At 51.0% G+C, this 18,322-nt stretch overlaps 1 protein-coding gene across 8 annotated transcripts; it reads right to left on the reverse strand.

Moving 5' to 3' along the window:
* Positions 1–16: 16 nt before the first annotated feature.
* On the reverse strand, positions 17–18,112 carry Camta2 (calmodulin binding transcription activator 2). 8 transcript variants are annotated; one of them, XM_032913143.1, is made up of 23 exons: positions 17,875–18,112; positions 16,350–16,444; positions 16,082–16,185; positions 14,153–14,220; positions 13,936–14,071; positions 13,329–13,400; positions 12,952–13,105; positions 12,556–12,690; positions 11,023–11,963; positions 9,946–10,072; positions 8,436–8,570; positions 6,791–6,906; positions 5,904–6,088; positions 5,516–5,594; positions 5,157–5,379; positions 4,514–4,815; positions 2,414–2,610; positions 1,985–2,168; positions 1,571–1,642; positions 1,458–1,478; positions 1,104–1,291; positions 881–955; positions 17–789 (listed from the first exon to the last, which is right to left on the reverse strand). In XM_032913143.1, exons 2-23 carry the CDS (start codon positions 16,378–16,380, stop codon positions 726–728), a joined length of 3,609 nt encoding a protein of 1,202 aa, XP_032769034.1. In that variant the 5' UTR covers positions 16,381–16,444; positions 17,875–18,112; the 3' UTR covers positions 17–725. The 8 variants fall into 8 exon arrangements, with proteins under 8 accessions (XP_032769034.1, XP_032769033.1, XP_032769028.1 ...); XM_032913142.1 differs by having other exon boundaries at positions 13,329–13,415; XM_032913137.1 differs by lacking the exon at positions 17,875–18,112 and adding an exon at positions 17,052–17,199 and having other exon boundaries at positions 13,329–13,415.
* Positions 18,113–18,322: the final 210 nt, after the last annotated feature.

The following is an 18,322-nucleotide window of genomic DNA, read 5'->3' on the forward strand; positions in this document are numbered from 1 at the left end:
TTAAGCCGGAGGCTAGCTGGTGCAGAGACGTTTAATGGCAATTCGTATAAACCAAGCCCATGCACAAGTAGAAAGTGCTCGTGGAGCCAGCCCGGGGGCTCCCGCCGCGCAGCGCCTTAAATAGATTCTTCACTATACTCTGTATGTTACAGTTATGTACAAACCCCTCCCCACGGGAGCGGGACTCCGCCTCGCGATCCTATGTACACCCCCTCCTCTTTGGCCCCTAAGTGGGTGACCAGAGTCAGGGTGATGGGGAAGACAGGGCCAGGAAAGGAGGAAACAGACGCAAACATGCGGAGTCAGGGTGGGGCAGAGTCACCCCTGAAACACGAGGGCGCGCGCAGCGAAGGCAGCTGTGGGGACCGAGGCGGATACATTCATCAGAGACTCGTCGAACAAATAAATAAGGCAAGTCAGGAAGGTCCGAGTCAAGTGCAGGCAGGAACGGGGTTATGGAGAAGGTGCAGGCAGGGCTCCGTAGTCACAGCTGAAGATGCAGATATGTGGGGCACGGGTCTTCTGGAGCCAGGGACCAAAAGAGGCACGACCAGTAGGGGGGAAACGTGTAAGGCTGGGGATAGGGGCGGGGATTCTACGAAGGGCTCCCAAAAAGGTGAAGGGGGAAGAGCTGCCGACAGGGGGCTCCCCTAGTCCCGAAAGCCCTCTCCTTGTTTAGACAGCCAGAAGGGGCCCCCTGGGTGTGGAGAAAGGCGGTAGAGAGGTCAGGTGGCCAGTCCTGGCTGGGGCAGCCCCTCCAGCTCCTGGTTCTGCTTCAGTTCCCTCATTCTGCGGAGAGACAGAGATGAGTCAGAGGAGATTGATGAATCAGAAAAGGTGACAGGGCAGACAGAGATCCAGAGAGGTAAGGGGCTAGAACCTGTGTCGGCAGCGCCGCAGGAACCTCATTATTTTCCGGGCTGCCTGGTCCTGCTTCTTCGTGAGAAAGGTGCCCCTGGTAGGAAAGAGACCTCATAGAACTCAGGCAACCCCAGTCCCCACCTTAAGACCATTACAGGGAAAGGCTGAAAGAGAACAGGGAGTGGGCATGAACAAAGAGGTAAGCAGAGGGCTATAGAGGGGCGGGACGGGGTGGTCCCTACTTGTTTCGAGCAGGAAGGGGGCCTGAGGGCCGGTGAGGAGGCCCCGGCCTGCGGCGGTAGGAGCGGTAGTGCTGCTGGATAAGCACAGCTGCTCGGCGGCTCTGCTGAAACCTCTTCTGTTCATAGTAGCTTCGGAACTTGCTCTGAATCAGGATGGCTGCCTGAGTCATTTTCTTATAGAGTGCAAACTGCAGGGAATGAGAGGGGGGACAGGAGCTGAAACGGAGAGACAGAAACCCAAAGCTCTGAAGGTCACCCTTCAATTAGGTTGATACAGATAGATCCCTTTCTCTGACCCACACACGGACCGAAGGCTGAATCAGACTACTCACACCCAGATCTCATGCCTAATACCTTAAGTGCAATCCAGGTCAGCTTGTGGAAAGAGAGGGGAAGTTAGGGCTCTCATAGCACAGACACAGGTTGGGTGGACATGTGTTGGTATACTTTTGAGAAAATGCTCTAACCTGCTTGTACTTCCGATAACAACGCTGAATCACCGCTGCGGCTACCTCCTGCTGTTCCTTCAACCTCCGACCCTAAAGGAAGAGAAGGAGTTGCCTCATCTGAGCATCTTACAGCCCATCTTGTAGACTCTGGACCTCTTCCTTCCTCCCACAGTCTCCTCCTTAAACTTCTTAAACAATTGTTTATTTTGTGTGTATAGGTTACCTGTGTGTGGACATGAGAAGACAACTTGAAGCAGTCAGTTTTCTCCCACTATGAACTCCAGGGATCAAAGTTAGGTTGTCATGTTTGGAACCAAGTACTGTGATCCCACCCCCTATTCTTTCTCATTTCTATTTAAGGCCTCTGGATGAGTGGGAGTTCACAGTCTTCTCTGGTCAAGGATAATTTATCCCAAGAACCTAGGCTCTGACCTTATACTTTCGGAAAGCCGTCTGGATGACTCGTGCTGCCTCATACAGTTCCCGCTGCTCATGATCTGAGAGTGTCAGCAGGGCAAAGTCACTTTCCATCTTGCCACTGGTAGATGCAGAGAGGAACTCTGCCCAGGAAGGTGCTGGAGGGATAGCTAGGCGACCTCGTTCAAAGGGCAGTTCACTGTGGGGGATAAGGAAAGGGATATCATGAAGCATTCTAAATCCCTCTTACCCTAGCTAGAGGTGGCTATTAAGGACAGTATTCAACAATAGAGTCTGCACAGTGGCTCTAGAATTCACCAGCCTGCTCAGGCCCCTTCTCAAACACTCCAGGGCCTCAGTCAGAACTATGCTTTAGGAAGCCCACTTCCTCCCTCCCATCTTTCCCTGAAAAAGAATTGGGAGGCTTTATTCTGAGCTGGTCACCTAGGAAGGGCTGAGCTGGGGAAATGGTCCACATTCTCCAGGTAACTGGCTAGCCAGGACATGGTCTCACTGAGCCCCACAGTGCCTGTGTGCTCCCTTGGTGAGGTTCCAGCTTCAGGTAACTCTGAGAAGTCCTCTCGTTTAATCCGTTCGGGTGTGGCTTCGATGATCTGCTTGGCCAGTGAGATCATGTCCACCTGGATGAAGGGAGATGTGTGAGCTCTGTGGAGCCCTAGCTATCCATGTTCCAGCACAGCCTAAGCTGTAGCCTTAAGCCCTACTCTCCTATCTTCTTCTTTCTAGATACCAGCAGGCAAAGGCCCCAGGAACTGCTTTTCTGATCACCAGTTCTGGACTAAAGTTCCTCATTCAGTCTTTCTTACTGATTTCCTCCGAGGGACACAGCCCTCTGTGCTGTTTTGTCCTAGCAAATACAAGATACGAAGAATGAAGATCTTAGCACCCTTCTACATGGTCCACTATCCCATTTGGACCTGTTCCATATAACACGACGAACATACATCTCCACAGGTCTAGCCCAAGCTCTTCACTCCCCTCTCTTCAGGTCTCCAAGAACCAGTGCAGGGTGCACTGACACTCTGGTGAATGGCTGGCTGTAGTGCAGGGTGCACTGACACTCTGGTGAATGGCTGGCTGTAGTGCAGGGTGCACTGACACTCTGGTGAATGGCTGGCTGTAGTGCAGGGTGCACTGACACTCTGGTGAATGGCTGGCTGTAGGGTGCACTGACACTTTGGTGAATGGCTGGCTGTAGTGCAGGGTGCACTGACACTCTGGTGAATGGCTGGCTGTAGTGCAGGGTGCACTGACACTCTGGTGAATGGCTGGCTGTAGTGCAGGGTGCACTGACACTCTGGTGAATGGCTGGCTGTAGTGCAGGGTGCACTGACACTCTGGTGAATGGCTGGCTGTAGTGCAGGGTGCACTGACACTCTGGTGAATGGCTGGCTGTAGTGCAGGGTGCACTGACACTCTGGTGAATGGCTGGCTGTACAGCCTATAGCATTCCCCACTTCGCCATACTCCACCATGTTGCCCTAGTGGAGTTTTGTTTTGAGACAGCATCTTACTATGTAGCCTTGGCTGTCCCGGAACTCACTATGTAGACCAGGCTGTCTGGGAGCTCAGAGATCTTCCTGCCCCTGCTTCCTGATATGGAGTTCTTGTTTTTTGTACTTAAACGACTCCTAATTAGACTTACCTTTCTAAAGGAGATATGTCCACAGGTTTTAGCAGTTGGCTATATGGGAAGATTCATTCTCACTCACTCATTACGTAACACCTTCCTTAACTTTTACCATAGGCAAGCTTTCTTCCTACTCCAAGTCATTGTCAAGTGTCTCTGTCTTGCCAGTCTTTACTCAGACATACTTCCTAGCTGCCTTCCATACCTTGTTTCTTAAGAACCTTTTTCTTCAGCTGAGTGTAATCACACACTCTTAATCCCAGCACTCGGGAGGCAGAGGCAGGTGGATCCCTGAGTTCAAGGCTAGGCTGGTCTACATAGTGAGTTCTAGGACAACCAGAGCTACTTAGTGATGCCCTCTCTTGAAAAATAAATAAATAAATAAAACAAATAAAAAGAATCTTGCCCTTCATGGGTCCACAGGTAATTACAACAGTACAGTTCTAAGTGAAGATATTCTCCAGAACTCTTTTTTTTTTCTTTTCTTTTTTTTTTTTTTCCCAGAGCTGGGGACCGAACCCAGGGTTTTTTTTTTTTTTTGGCAATTCTTTTCCAATTGGCTAAAATGGGGGGGGTTTTTTTTTGTTTTTTTTTTTTTTTTTTTTTTTTTGTTTTTTTTTTCCAGAGCTGAGTACCGAACCCAGGGCCTTGTGCTTGCTAGGCAAGCGCTCTACCACTGACCTCAATCCCCCACCCCTCTCCAGAACTCTTAACCTCGACTATCACATGACTGCAAAATCAGAATGGTCCTGGGCCTACACCCAAGAAGTAAATGATCATTCCCCTAAAACTGAGGCCAAGCTGATTACGCTTCATGGAAATCTGTCACTCAGCCATTGCACCCTGCTCCATTCCTAGTCTTTTGAATCCAGTCCCATCAACAAAAGCAGTACCGGGATCACATCCACAGCTGGTGAGCTGTCAGCATCCTCTGGAGCAGCCCTGTCATCCTGGGCTAGAGGGAGGCCAGAAGGGGAGGGAGCAGGTTCTTTGGAGTTAGTGGCTTCGTAGTCCATGAGGAGTAAGGGTGTCTCAGGGGCACCAGAAGAAAGCTGGCCTGGGATGGTCTCCATAGAAATTTCAGAGGCCAGCATGGGAGCAGGGGGAGGACTGCCATCTGGGGCACTTGAGTAAGCTGATGTCACAGAGAAAGTGCCATCTGACAGCTCCGAGGGTGAAGAGACACTGCTCAGGCCTGAGAGAAGGGAAATAGTTAAAGAGATCAGGAGCTGCAGGCTCCTCCGGTCTCTCACCCCAACTCATTAGTTCCCTGCCTATTCTTTTTTTTAAAAAGATTTATGTGTATGTATTTTCCCCCAAATATATGTAGGTGGAACTGGAGTAACAGACAGCTCTGAGTTGCCATATGGGTGCTAGGAACAGAACCCAGATCCTCTGGAAGAGCAGGCAGTGCTTCCCTGCCTGTTCTCAGTCCTGTTATCCACCCCACAACCCTTACCTCCTGTCTCACCATTTAGCTTTGCTCTAGACCTTTTTTGACTATGTCCTCTAAAGGGACCCAAAGCCAGCTCTCACCAGTGTCTGGGCTCGAAGACTGTGGAGATAGAGCGAGTGGGTGCTCAACTGAAAGCTCCTGTCTCTGTAGTTCTTCAAGGCAGCGGGCAAGGCGCACATGACCCCGAGAATGAGCCACAGATAGGGGTAGCCGGCCCAGAGAGTCAGGAATGCTCAGTGCTTGTCGGTTCCAACAGAAAAGGAGCACAGCTGCTTCTAAGTGTCCCAGAGCACACGCCCACATCTAAGGAACAGAAGGGGACAGTAAGGCCTGTCCTCTTCCATGTAGCCAGTTGTCAGGCCCTGACCTACCCCAGTATTTCCCTGCATCCATTCCAGTTGCTCATTGCATGGAGGTAACTTGGGAACAACATCCTTACCAGAGGGGTGCAAGAGAAATGGTCCACATTGAGCGGGTCAGCCTCTTGCTCTAAGTCCAGGCTTCCCGTTTCCACACTCCTAGAGGTTTGGGGCAGCAACAAAGCTCACTCAGGTTAAACACAAGGGGTAAAGGACAAAGTAGGAGCATCAGAACCTGAAGGACTAGAAGTGACCTCAACTTAAGTTGGTCAAGAAGTCAGTGTCTTCAGTCAGGATATTATGAATCCTCCAACTACCAATCTTCCCCAAGCACATGCCTTCCCACAGTGACCTCCGGTCCTTCCACACAGGGAACCAAGCTCCCGTCCTCTGGTTCTTCAGTCTCAATAGTTTCCCAGTACCACCCCTCCCCCCCAGCACTGCCCCAACCCCGGCTGCCCTGCTCACCGCCACTGGCTCAGCGTCTCGATGAGCCGAGCGTAGCCCTGTGCAGCAGCCAGATGCAGAAGGCTCATGCCCCGGAAGGGGCTTCCATGCATCAGACGTTCAGGACCCCTCCAAGTGGACCGTGGGATCATGCTCTCTACCAAGACCACCACCCGTGCTTCGAAGCCAGGGCCCTGGCCTTCATCCTGCAGTACACACCCATATACAGAGATGGACATGTGGTCCTGTAGGCTATCTTCCCAGAATCCTGCAGTATACACACCCATACACAGGGACGGGCAAACTATCTTTCCAGCTTCAGCTTTTGGTACAGACATGTTTCCCACTCTTTGAGTTCCCACTGCTAATAACTCACTGGTTCTAGTTTGAGTCCCTGTGGCCTCACTATCTGACTCTTCTGCCCACTTCTAACTCTTCTGCGAACTGACCTTACACAAAGCTTCCATAATAGCTTTGGCTGGTGCCATGTCCACATATGCTTTTCTGCCCCAGGAGCCAGAGTCTTCTCTATGCCCTTTCCCAACCTTTTCCTCCCCAGACTCTGAACCCAAAGAGATTTTAGCCCAACATTCCTGATCCTCCCTCACCCGCACTTTTACTTCCACACTCCATCAGATCAGGAATAGTCCAAAACTGTCATACCATGAGGTGCCCACAATAGCCACTCTTGTTACAGAGAGAGAGAGTGTGTGTGTGTGTGTGTGTGTGTGTGTGTGTGTGTGTGTGTGTGTGTGTGTGTGTGTGTGCAGCAAAGTGACAGCAGGAAGAGGGAAGAGAGCACTGGCTGGTGAGGCTGAGGGAGGTGAGTGAGGGAGAGTCATGCTTGAACCACTCTCCCTGAGACCCTGTGCTCCCCACAGTAGACCATGGTCTTTGTTTAGAAGTACCTGAATTGGAGGAGCCTCTGGACCCTGGCCAGGTGCCTGTCCAGCTGCTGCGATCTCTGCCATCCGCTTCTCCATCTGCTCCAGCCGCTCTAGGATGGACATCCGGAACTGGCTGTCTGTAGGGTGGGCATGGGAGCTAAGTAGACAGGATCTGTGTGATGCTAGGAACACTACTAGCAGTTGTACTCAAGATCTGGGGGTGAAGAATGGGGTGACAGGGCTTGTTCTTCCTCTACACAGTAACCCTCTCACCCACTCACCTAAATAGAACCAGGGAGACTCAGCTCTTGAACTAGGGCTCTTAGTCTCATAGACTAGAACCAGGATTGAGAGCCAAGGCTGTTTCCTCTCATATAGAGACAGCAGGAATTCCCAAGGGCCCATCTGGTCCTCAGCTGACCGAGCCACATACTGGCATGTCGTCTTCTAGCCTTTTCCTAAACAACATGCTCCCCAAGTTCTTGCTCCACACTACCATTGTCCCCCATGTTGGGTTAAAGTTTTCCAAGGTCCCCCTCCTAGGTTAACCAGGACCCCAAAGTTGAAAAGCACTGCCTACTCCAGCAGGCCCCCTGCAGCTGTCCACAGAGGACGGGTGGGAAGGGAGAGTGACAGAGACGGACTGATATGTTCATCTTCCTCCTCCCCATTCCATACACAAATTTACACACACATGTGCACACATGAACATGAGCTGTATCCATCCCCTTCTGAGATCAAGTAAGGACAAGGAAAGGTGGTGGGAGGGGAGGGGAGCCTGGGGAAAACAAGCACAGAAAAGCCATGAAGACGGGATGTTCCACAACACCACGACAGACAGAAGGGAGTGGTGAACGGAAACTCAGAACAGACGGGAACAGAAACTTGAAGGTGACAGTGAGGAAAGAGCAGAGCCACAAGTCCCAACCAAGGGATCAGAAAAGATAAGCGTGATCAGATAGAGGTCAAGGAACCGGGAAAGAAGAGAGGAGGCCCAGCAGAGAGATGGCACAACAACTAGAATAAAGTGATAAACAGCCAGAGCAGGACAGTAGGACAGGGAAGGCTGCTGGGGCCTACGGAGGGCAGATTAACATCACACAGACAACCCAGCACTGCCTAGGCTGTGACAACTATAGCATGCGCGTGCACACACACACACACACGTACAACACCAAGGAGTGAGGCAAGAGGAGCAACCAGAAGCTCTAAGAGGAGGAGGAACAAGGAGACTAACGGATGACAGCAGAACTGGGAAGAATCATGAAGCAACAGATGTACCAAGAAGAAGAAAAGCAAACTCTGAGGAAGCACAGGCTCAGAATTCTCAGAGCTCCAGGAAGGAAACAGGTAAAAGCAGAAACCGGACCAAATACACATGTAAGCATATGGATTTGTGTGTCCCTATGGGTAAGAGGATGCTTCAGTAATAGCCATGCCAATACTAGTACACATTTCCATTTTCTGTAATTTCAATAATCAAATGATGAAAACATCTTTATCATCCAAAAGAAAAGCATAAAATTAAGAAACCTATAGCTTTTTTCTTTTAATTTTTATTTTATATGCATGGGAGTCCTGACTGCATGTATGTGTGTGTACCACTTATATGCAAACATGTCAAACTTGTATGCAAACAAAAGAGCCCTTGGGTCAAAGTACTTACCATCCAGTGACAACCAGTCAAGCTGTGTACTAGGCAGAGACAGGAACCGGCGAGCTCGATACTCAAAGAGCACAGAAGCAGAGAGTGGGCCTTCCCGCCCTGCTACCTGCAAAGACACCAGCCCTACCTCATGGGCTGGGGAGAACAGGTCAGGAAGAAGGGCTCTTTCCTTGGCGCCTTTATTGTCTATATTAGAGCCAATGATGATTATTTCATATTTCTCTTGCTGTAGGCCAGTAGATCCCTAGCTTTTTTTTTTTTTTTTTTTTTTTTTTTTCCGGGGCTGGGGACCGAACCCAGGACCTTGCGCTTCCTAGGCAAGCGCTCTACCACTGAGCCAAATCCCCAACCCCGATCCCTAGCTTTAGTATGTAGACTCGTATTCAATAATTTAATGCCTTCTATGGATCAGAGAATTATTGCATGTAGACCCTCAGCAAAGGTAATGGTGGTTAACTCCTTTAATCCTTTAGACCAGAATTCAGAGGTCATGACCCTTACTGAAATGCAGGAAGGGGATCTGTCTGTTTACCAGCAGTGTCCAACAGGAGCTGTGTCCAGAGTATCAATGTCTGCCACCCTGAGGGTAAAGCTGTCAGGTCTCAACCTCCAGGTCAGCGCCTGAGACTTCCCCAATGCCTTCTCTCTCTGGTCTTCTCTCTCTCTCTCTCTCTCTCTCTCTCTCTCTCTCTCTCTCTCTCTCTCTCAAGATTTATTTACTTTATGTATATGAGTACACTATTGCTGGCTTCAAACACACAGAAGAGGACACTGGATCCCATTACAGATGGTTGTGAGCCACCATGTGGTGCTGGGATTTGAACTCAGGACCTCTGGAAGAGCAGTCAGTGCTCTTAACCCCAAGCCATCTCTCCAGCCTGTCCTGTTTCCTTTCTTATCCCCTACCCTTTTGACTGGGGCTGTGGAGACTAGGAGAGAATGCAATGCGGTCCCCCAAGGAAGACAACTGTTGAGTGTTGGATTGCAGGGAGGGGCAGTGGCAGAGCAGGCATAGACCATCGCTGTGCAGCACTTTCCACAGTGAGGGAATGCTCTGTATCTAAAGTACTCAGCTTGGGAGCCCCTGAAATATGGCCAGTGTGCCTGAGGAAACATTTTAAATGTAGTTAAATAGGTACATATGGCTGGTGAGACTCCCAGGATTACTGTAGAAGACCCTGGCTCCATCTCAGCTACAGAGACAGCATAGGCATTAGAGACCCTTTGGCCAAATGCTTAACCTTAGAGGAAGGAAACAAGGAAGGTATAGAATTTTAGAGAAGATCGATGGTTAGCTAACAAGTAGGCTTCTTAGATCTGATCCTAGATTTGCTGACACTAAGGCCAAGCTCCTCTATCTGCCAGAGGAACTGTGAACTGTGCTTCAGGCCGGAGGGGGTCTTTGTCCTCAGAATGACCTATTTGTTTCCAGTGCTGAAATCTGGAGGTCCTCACCCATCCTAGCTGCCCACAGTGCAGTCCCTTCCCCTGTCCTTCCCAATCTCCATACCAGGACAGTAACAGCGTAAGACACCAGGCTGGACCAGGGAGGCCGGCACTGCGATGTGATCGAAGACACAGGAGTAATGCTCTGCAGCCTCCGTCCAAGGGCCTGTGATGAGCACCTTGACCCCACCCTGCAGACACAAGCCAGACGTCACATGACTGGAGTTATGCCAGTGGTTAGTAATCTCATCAGAACTAAAGTTCCTTTCAGTTTTTTGTTTTTTTGTTTTTTTTTTAATTCAAATAGAATCTCATGTAGCTTGGGGTGGTCTCAAACTTAGTATGTAGCTAAGGATGGCCTAGAATTCCTGATCATCTGGCCTCTGTCTCTTGAGTACTGGGATTAACGTGCCCCACCTTGCCCATGTTTTAAAAAACAAAAACAAAAACTTTCCAGGGCTGAGGATCCAGACCAAGCCCACAGCCTGTCGGTGCTAGGCAAGTGTCAAACCACTGAGCTTCACCTCAGCCCTTTATTAGAATGTTCTACCAAGAAGCAGAATTTGGGGGCTCCCCAAGAGTGTCAGCTCTGCTGTTGAGCTACTCCTCTACACTGCAGTTCCCCTTTCCCTCTCCAAGCAAAGTAGGAACTTGTCCACTGCTGACCACAGTCCCTCATCTGCCCAGAGCCTGCAGGCATATGTGTGTGTGTGTGTGTGTGTGTGTGTGTGTGTGTGTGAGAGAGAGAGAGAGAGAGAGAGAGAGAGAGAGAGAGAGAGAGAGAGAGAGAGAGAGAGTGTGTCTAGGACTAAAGGCCCCTGTATCCTCCCCTTAAAACAGTCACCAAAAATGAGATCCCTGAAGGGGCTCTGGGAACATGGGAAGGGGAGGCATGGGAAAAGGTATGTGGAAAAGCTGCAGTTTACATAAAAGTAAAGGTTAGGAGAGCCAGGAGGAGGAAGGACTTGGCAGACTCGCTTAATGGCCGAGTATACACCTAAGAAGCTGGACTTGATTCCTAACATTAAAGGCAAACAAACGAAAGCTGTGAGAGAAAGCAGGTCACAGGCTACCGGTAAGGGTTAATAAAATTCATTTTGAAAAACCCGAAAACTAATGGGAGAAGAAAAACCTGACTCACCTCTGGGTAGGACCACTCTGGGGAAAAGTCTGTGATGGTGTTAAGCACAGGAGAAAGCTGGGGGCTTGGGGCAGGGACACCTGGGGCTTCATCAGTGATGAGTTCTCCCATAAGGTCTGGGAATGATGAAAGACTGAAGGGCTCTAGCTCACTGGTGCTGCCAGCAGAGCCTCCAAACAAGGTTTCTCCTCTTGTAGCCCTGCCTGACGGCTGCAAGGCGGCAGGAGAGGATGGGGATGAGGGAGGGGGTGAAGGGACAGGTGGCACTGTTCCTGGACCCTTGAGTTCCTCCCCACTATCATCATCTTGGATAAAGAATTTGTTTCCTCTTCTCCCACTTGCTCCCGACTGTGGAGGGAGACCCCGTGCAGCGGCCTGGGGCTCCAAGGCAGCAGCAGGTTCTAGGGCAGGGCAGGGAGTGTGAGTGCCCTCTGCCTCAGGGAAGTCTGGATTCACCCCTTGGCCCCCTCCATATGTCTGGCCCCTTTGGGGACTGTTGAGAAAACGATCAGGGTCAAAGGCAGGGCTGGGAGGAGCTGGCGGGGCAAAAGGCTCAGAACCTACAACCACAGCCAAGCTCACAGGAGGTCTAGGCTCAGCCTGTGGAGCCAAGTGTCTGGTGGGTGTCAGGCCCCCAGCACGCTGCTCTAGTCCCGTTAGGAGAAGGATGGCAGTGCCTCCTCGAGATGAACCCCCTCGAGAGGTAGGAGGGCTAGGTCTGATTTCTAGGGGTTCTGCAAATCCTGAGGAGGAGGAAGAGGAGGAGGAGGATGGGGAGGTATGTGCCTTGGGGAGCTCGGGAGGAGGTGGAGCTATCCGTGGTGGAGGCTCAGGGGGCTTGGAGTGGGAGATAGAAGCCAAGGTTAAAGCTCGAGGCTCCACTTTAGGGGAGATGATGCGGTGTTTCGTGCTGCTGCACTTGTGGGTAAGGCTCCCAGAACCTGGAGTGGAGAGAGTAGGAGAAGAGAAGGGAGAGCATACATTTTTTTCTAGCAGTCCTTTCCTGGAACACCCCAACCCCCACTCTTCCACTTCCCATCTCCATCCCACCCCATCCCCTGTTACACACACACACACACACACACACACACACACAGTAAACCTACAGTGTAATACTGATTATGACCACTAGGAGGCATCAAAAGTGGGTCTCCCCCTCTCCTCCCTTCAGTTTCTCCTCATAATAAACAGGACTAGAGGAACAGAGTAGGGGTGACCCTGACTTGAGGCAGTAGTTGATAACAGTGGCTAAAGGCAGAGCAAAGGACAGAAGAACCAAATAGGGTCAAACCTAAGGTTGGTCTGGGGTAGTAGGGGGAGGAATTACTGAAAGCAGTAGGCAGAAGAGCTGTGGACTGCCAGGATTGTAGCGATGCACTTCTGGGGCCAGTGCTCCCAGATAAGGAGTTCTTTGCTCATCTGGCCCATCTTTCTGGACATGCAAAGACTTGCAAATTAGTATGCAAATTTCATCAGGGCAGTTACTAAGCAATGTGGCAAGATGGGAAGAGTTCCAGACTTGGGGTCACTTACCAAGGCCCCCACTGCAGAGACAAGCATGGGTTCGGGGTGCTGGTTTGGTTGGATGGGTGTCCAAGATCTGCTGCACCAACTGTTCCACAGAGAATTCCTCCGACCCATTCCCACAGCTCCACTTGATGCCATGAACTACAGGGGATTTGGGGAAAATATGGTGAGACTTCACAAGCACCTTGATGGTTCCTCCAAACCTTGGATATGCTGAACTGAAAGCTGCTCAGACATCCAGCCCACAGCTGTCATTCAATCCCCTCCCCATACTGCACAGCTTAGACTGCAGAGGCTCAGTGTCCAAACAGGAAAGTGCCCTCCTGGCTTAGACAGTGACCCATGGGGTTTAGGAGTTCCACTCTCACTCTCTCTTAGAGTTCATCCCTGCTGGCTCCTTACACATGGGCTTCAGCTGTCCCAATAGCTCCTCACGTGACCACTTCAGCCATTCTCGCCGGTCGCTACTAATGGAACAAAAGATGGGGCTACAGCCCTTTCCACAATCCTCCAGGGCTGGGACATTCAGGTAGTGCACAAGGACGATGTCAGGGTTCTGGGGACACAAAGGCACACATGGAGTCTAGGACTCAGGGGCTTAGCCTCCTAGTCCTCACTTTCTTCTGAGCATCACCCCAATTCTAGTCACCCCCAATTTCCAGTATGTTCTATCCCTAATTTCCTTTCTGCTTTTCCCACTCAGAATCTATTTCACTTCATCTTTTGAGAACCCGTTTTCCTCAAAAAGCCAGAGATCTGGCTGAGTTCTCAGTTCTTACCTGGAGCAGCCAATAGCAGCGCCGATGGAATGTGGGGACGATGGAAGAGTGAACGTAGCAGCCATAGAGACACTGCCAGGAGACAGGCTGGGGTGGGGGGAGGGCTAGTCTGCTCCCCAACTCTTCCTCTGTTCAGTTCCTTTGCAGGAATCCCAATCTTTCCACCAGCTCCTCTTCAGTCCTCTCCCTACCCCCACCTTCTTCCCATCCCTTCCAAATTCCAGCAGGCTTTAAGTCATGGGTGAGGGACAAAGAGAAGGGAACAGAGGAGCTGGGGGGGTGGGAGTGGGGTCTTACAAAAATGGCCCAATTTAAGATGTGGGAAAGAAATCTAAGGGTAGAGAGGAAGTGCAGAAGAACAGGATTTGGGAGAGAAGCCTGTGTTTACAATATCATCACTTGGATCCCTGAGGGAAATGCAGGGGAAGTGAGGGGACTGTTTATCATGTCATAAAGCTGGGTCATGATGGGCACAAGGGAAGCTGAGAGTGAGCTCAGCCATCAGTCAGCTGATCCAGACTGATGAGAGAAGGCTGACTGAGAGGGGAGGGCAGACAACGGCCCTACCCACACCCTGACAGGCTAGAGTGTGGGCAAGGGCTCTTACCTCCATGCCCTGGACCTTGAGTTTCATGTGGTCTTCTCGGGTAGTCTTCCCATCCTTCCGCTTCTTCCAAAGGTAACCATCCTTCCGGTATTTCACCTTCTTACGATTGTAGAGGATAATGGAGCCATTTTGAGGCCTGGAAATGGGGGTGAGGAGGCTTGAGTTTTGTAAACACAGCCCAGGATTTGTTACTCTTCACACTGGAGAGCTTTCTCACCTTGTCTTTGGGGCACAAGACAGCCACTCATCATGTTTCTCAAAGGTGATCAGGTAGGATGCAATCTCCTGTAGGAGAGGAAGCACTTGGGTAGGTGTCCCCAGTGGTCACTGTCTCAGGGCCTCTGCCAAGGTATGCCACCTACTGGAAGGCTCTTCCAGGTATCTGGACCCAGCAGGGCCTTATAGCCCTCAGAGCCCTCTTAGGAACAGCATGTTCTATCTTAGATGAAACCTGACCTTGGGCTGAGGATATAGCTGAATAACAGAAAAAGACAGTGCTTGTTTAGCATGTGCAAGGCCCCAGGTTCAAGTACTGGAAGGAGAAAAACACCAACCTAACTTCTTATCTCTTTCCCTACTGGAGCCTACACCATGGGGCCAGCTTCAGCATTATCCTGTTTGTATTAGGTACTTTCTCTGTGAGAACCATCAATCATTTGACATTAACAATAACTTCAGGTTCTCTGTCTGATTCCAAGGCTTTCAGACAAAGTATCCAACAATTATTTCTATTAATACTCAAATTCAAACCATAGGTCCTATCATATGGGTTCACTGATTACTTCCTGAGCACATTTCCAACAATCACTCCCTTCCTGTTAGTGCACTCCACACCTACAGGACCATGGGAGTGCCTCTCTATGTCTAGAAATTCCATGTATCTTGATGCTTCCCAGACTCTGTGAAGCCCTGTTGCTTCTCTGAACTTCATGAAGACTCTATAGCACTTACAATATGCAAACACACCCATTTTTATTGACAATACAGCCTCACTACATAACCTTGGCCTGCCCTGTACTTGATATGTAGACCAGGATGGTGATCCCCCTGCCTCTGCCTCCTGAGTGCTAAGATCATGGGTATGAACCACTAATCCCCAGCTTTATAGACAATTCTAGTATTGAATCAATAGTCACCAGTCACCAACTACATACAAGGGAACATGTACACAGAATGCAGAATATATGACAAGAATTCTAGGCCCTCCAGAAGGTGGTAAAAAGGAGGGACTCTGAGAGGCATGTGGATATACAGCTGTAATCCCAGCACTCAGAAAACTGAGGCAGGAGGATCAGGAGCTCCAGGCCAAGTGAGACCCTATCTCAAAAAGGTTAACTTAGGACTGGGGATATGACTCAATCAGTAAAGTGCTTGCTATGTAAGTGTGGACATACATTCAGATCCCCAAAGCCCACATAAAAAGCTAGGCACAACTGTTCATGCCTGGTGTCTATAGCCCTAGTGCTGGGCTGAGAGACAAAATGATTCTGGGGCTGGCCAATTAGTCCATCAAAGCAGTGAGCTTCAAGTTTATTAAAAGACCTTGTCTCAAAAACTAAGGTAGAATGAATGAGGAAGACATTTGGCATAGACCTCTGACCTTCACAAACATGCACCTGAGCAAGGACATGGAAGCAGGAGGATCAAGAGTTCAAAGCCAGGGCAGGGGAGTAGCTCAGTCAGTAGAGGGCTTGCCTCTCATGAACAAGGCCTAGGGTTCATTGCCCAGCATTCATTAACTAAGTTTTATGGCACACATTTGAATCCCAGCACTGAGGCGGTAGAGGCAGGAGGATTGGCTATTTAAGGTCATCCTTGACTACATAGCAAGTGTGAGGCAAGCCTGGACTACACAATACCCTGTCCAAAAAAACAAGCATTTAACACATGGAAACAAAATCAATCACTTCCTCTTCATTAACATCTAGAGTGAGATGAGATGATACAGAGCGTGGTGCTCAATGTGAAGAAATACTAAGCCGTCCGTTGTTTTGTATGGATGGATTATACCGAAGAGAATGGCTTCCCTAAGGTCCAAGTCTTTGCAATGCTACAATCTCCAGAAGGCCTAGACTAGTGCTCAGCAGTGATGTCCTCTAGCCCATGAGGGCCTGCTGGGTCCCGGTCCCCCAAGCTCCCTAGAAACCTCATTTGTATTCCATCGGAGCCGCTCTGGAGGCAGCAGTGGGCATCGAGGAAGACACTCCAGCAGTTTCTTGGGGAGGAAGATCTTCAGGTGGTGGCTGTTCTCTAGAGAGAACCAGAGGAAGAGTTTTGTTAGAGGGGAAACAGAGGAAGGGAGCTGAAGATCAGCCAGAGCCTGGGGAAACCTGCACAGGACAAGAGAGGAGGGGAGCAGAGAATCAAGGGCCAGGCAGTAGCAAAGCAAGGCTGTGCCCAAACTGAGAACTTACCAGCAACCTCAGTGGTGTCCTTGGTATTCATAGTGAAGGTTCCAGGGGGCAAGGTCACCCCCGGCCTGAGGGGCCGGGGGGAGGGGGAGTCTGTGCTGGAAAAGGAGAGAACAAGGTCATGGAAGAAGCCCCCACAATAATCCAAGGTGGGAGCTTGAGGTAAGGTAAAGGATTTAGAACTCAGTGCTGATATCTGGGAAAGATGGAGAAAATGTGGAACTAGAATGTGACAGCAGAACCAGAGAATAGAGATGATAGAACATAGTGCCAGGAGCCAGCATGAGTGGGGAGACAAGACAGAACAGAGTGATCAGGAAGAAAGGGATGAGTGGGGGATGCTGACAGTGTTGGAGTATTTCCCAGGGCAGGAAGCTGGATCCTACATGTCTAACCCAGATTCTCCTAGGCCCTGACTGACCTGAAAGAGAGTAGGTGAGGTCAGTTAGTAGATATTTCCTCCGAAAAATCAAACAGAAAAAAGAACTCAGACTGCATCTGGGAAGGGAGAGCAAGGCTAGAGCTAAGGGTGGGCCAGTTCTAAGAGCTAGGGCTCTGGTCCTAGGACGATGGCTTGGTGAGAAAATCTGGACACTGGAAGAAAGCAGATCTAAGTCTGGTAACAAGCTGGGCTTTTGAAGACACACCCCGATTTCCTTCTCTATTTGACTTTTTCTAAGAGGAAGGGTAGATCTGATAACTGACCTCATGTTCTCTCTCGAAGGTTGGTCAGGGGCTGGGAGAATTTGGAATAGACAGGTTGGAGCAAGCTTCCGGGTGGGACATGCTGGCTTCCTCTTTGCAGCTAGAATTTCACTTCACCCCAACACTCCTATTCCCAACCTCTGCGTCTTCTCTGGCTCCCAGCCTACCATATCCCCTCTACTGCTCTGGCTCCAGCCTGAGCCTCCGCCCTCTTGAGAAACAGATGGAACTGGAGGAGGCTCTCTGCGCGGGCTCTGCCAGGTGTCCAGGGATGGAGAGGGGGTGGAAGCCCGTTCAGGATCGGAGGTGTGCAGAGAGGCTAGGGTTGGGATAAGGAACCCACTCTAGAGTGCAGGTGCGCAGCTCTGGCTAGGCAATTTGCCAGGGTGCAGAGCTGGAGCCGGATGAGACTGCGGGCCTGAGAGTGGTGGTCTATGACAGGACTGTCGCCGGGGTTGGGGTGCTCTCCCCAAAGGGGGCGGGGGTCCTGGAAGAATCCCGGAGGTGGGAGGGGGTCCCGCCCGCAAACCCGGATGTTCTGGAGAAGCAGCTGAGCTGAGTTCATGGACACCTGGCAGGCAAAGGGCAGTACGGGAGCCTGGTGAGGGGGGTCTGGAGACTGTCCCCGCACTCTCTGGACCGTGATGGGGCCCTGCGTCTTGCGGCGCCCCCTGGCGCGGGGAAAGAGGACGGAAGCGGTGAGGTGGGGGCGAACGGGGAGGAGGGACGGTGGTCCCCAGCGCCACGCTCCACACCCTGGCCGCGTGGAGCTGCGCCCCCTGGCGCGGGGGCGGAGAGGCGGGCTAGAGGCCCTGGCTCTTACCTCCCGGGGTCCCGCGGGTGACGGCGGCAGCGGCCATTCTACCCCAAACCGACCCCCCCTAGCGCCGGCTGACAGTGGCGTTCGACGTCAGTGCGCACGGGGCGGGGCCTCCCAATTAAGGGAACGGGGGTCGGGAAGGGAACCTGGGGTCAGCACACTTGGGGCTCTGGGCCAGTCTGTGAGACGCGCTGCTGGACCGTCCCTAAAGAGGCAATAGCGGTGAGGAACCGGGATCCGGAGGCGGAAGCGCGGCGGATTGACGTGACTGTGGGCGCAGGAGGATGGGGCGTGGGCAAAGGTCCAGAGCCAGAGCCCTGGAGGCAAAGGAGAATGCTTGAGAATGCAGAACTCTTCTGGCCTCGGGCGAGACTCGGCAAATTTGGGGACCTAGCTTGACTTCATTGTAACTGGGTCTTCAAGAAAATCAAAGGAGTCCTCCTTTCCATTC

The sequence above is a fragment of the Rattus rattus genome, chromosome 9, assembly GCF_011064425.1.
Source record: "Rattus rattus isolate New Zealand chromosome 9, Rrattus_CSIRO_v1, whole genome shotgun sequence".
In the NCBI taxonomy this organism is placed as follows: Eukaryota; Metazoa; Chordata; class Mammalia; order Rodentia; family Muridae; genus Rattus; species Rattus rattus.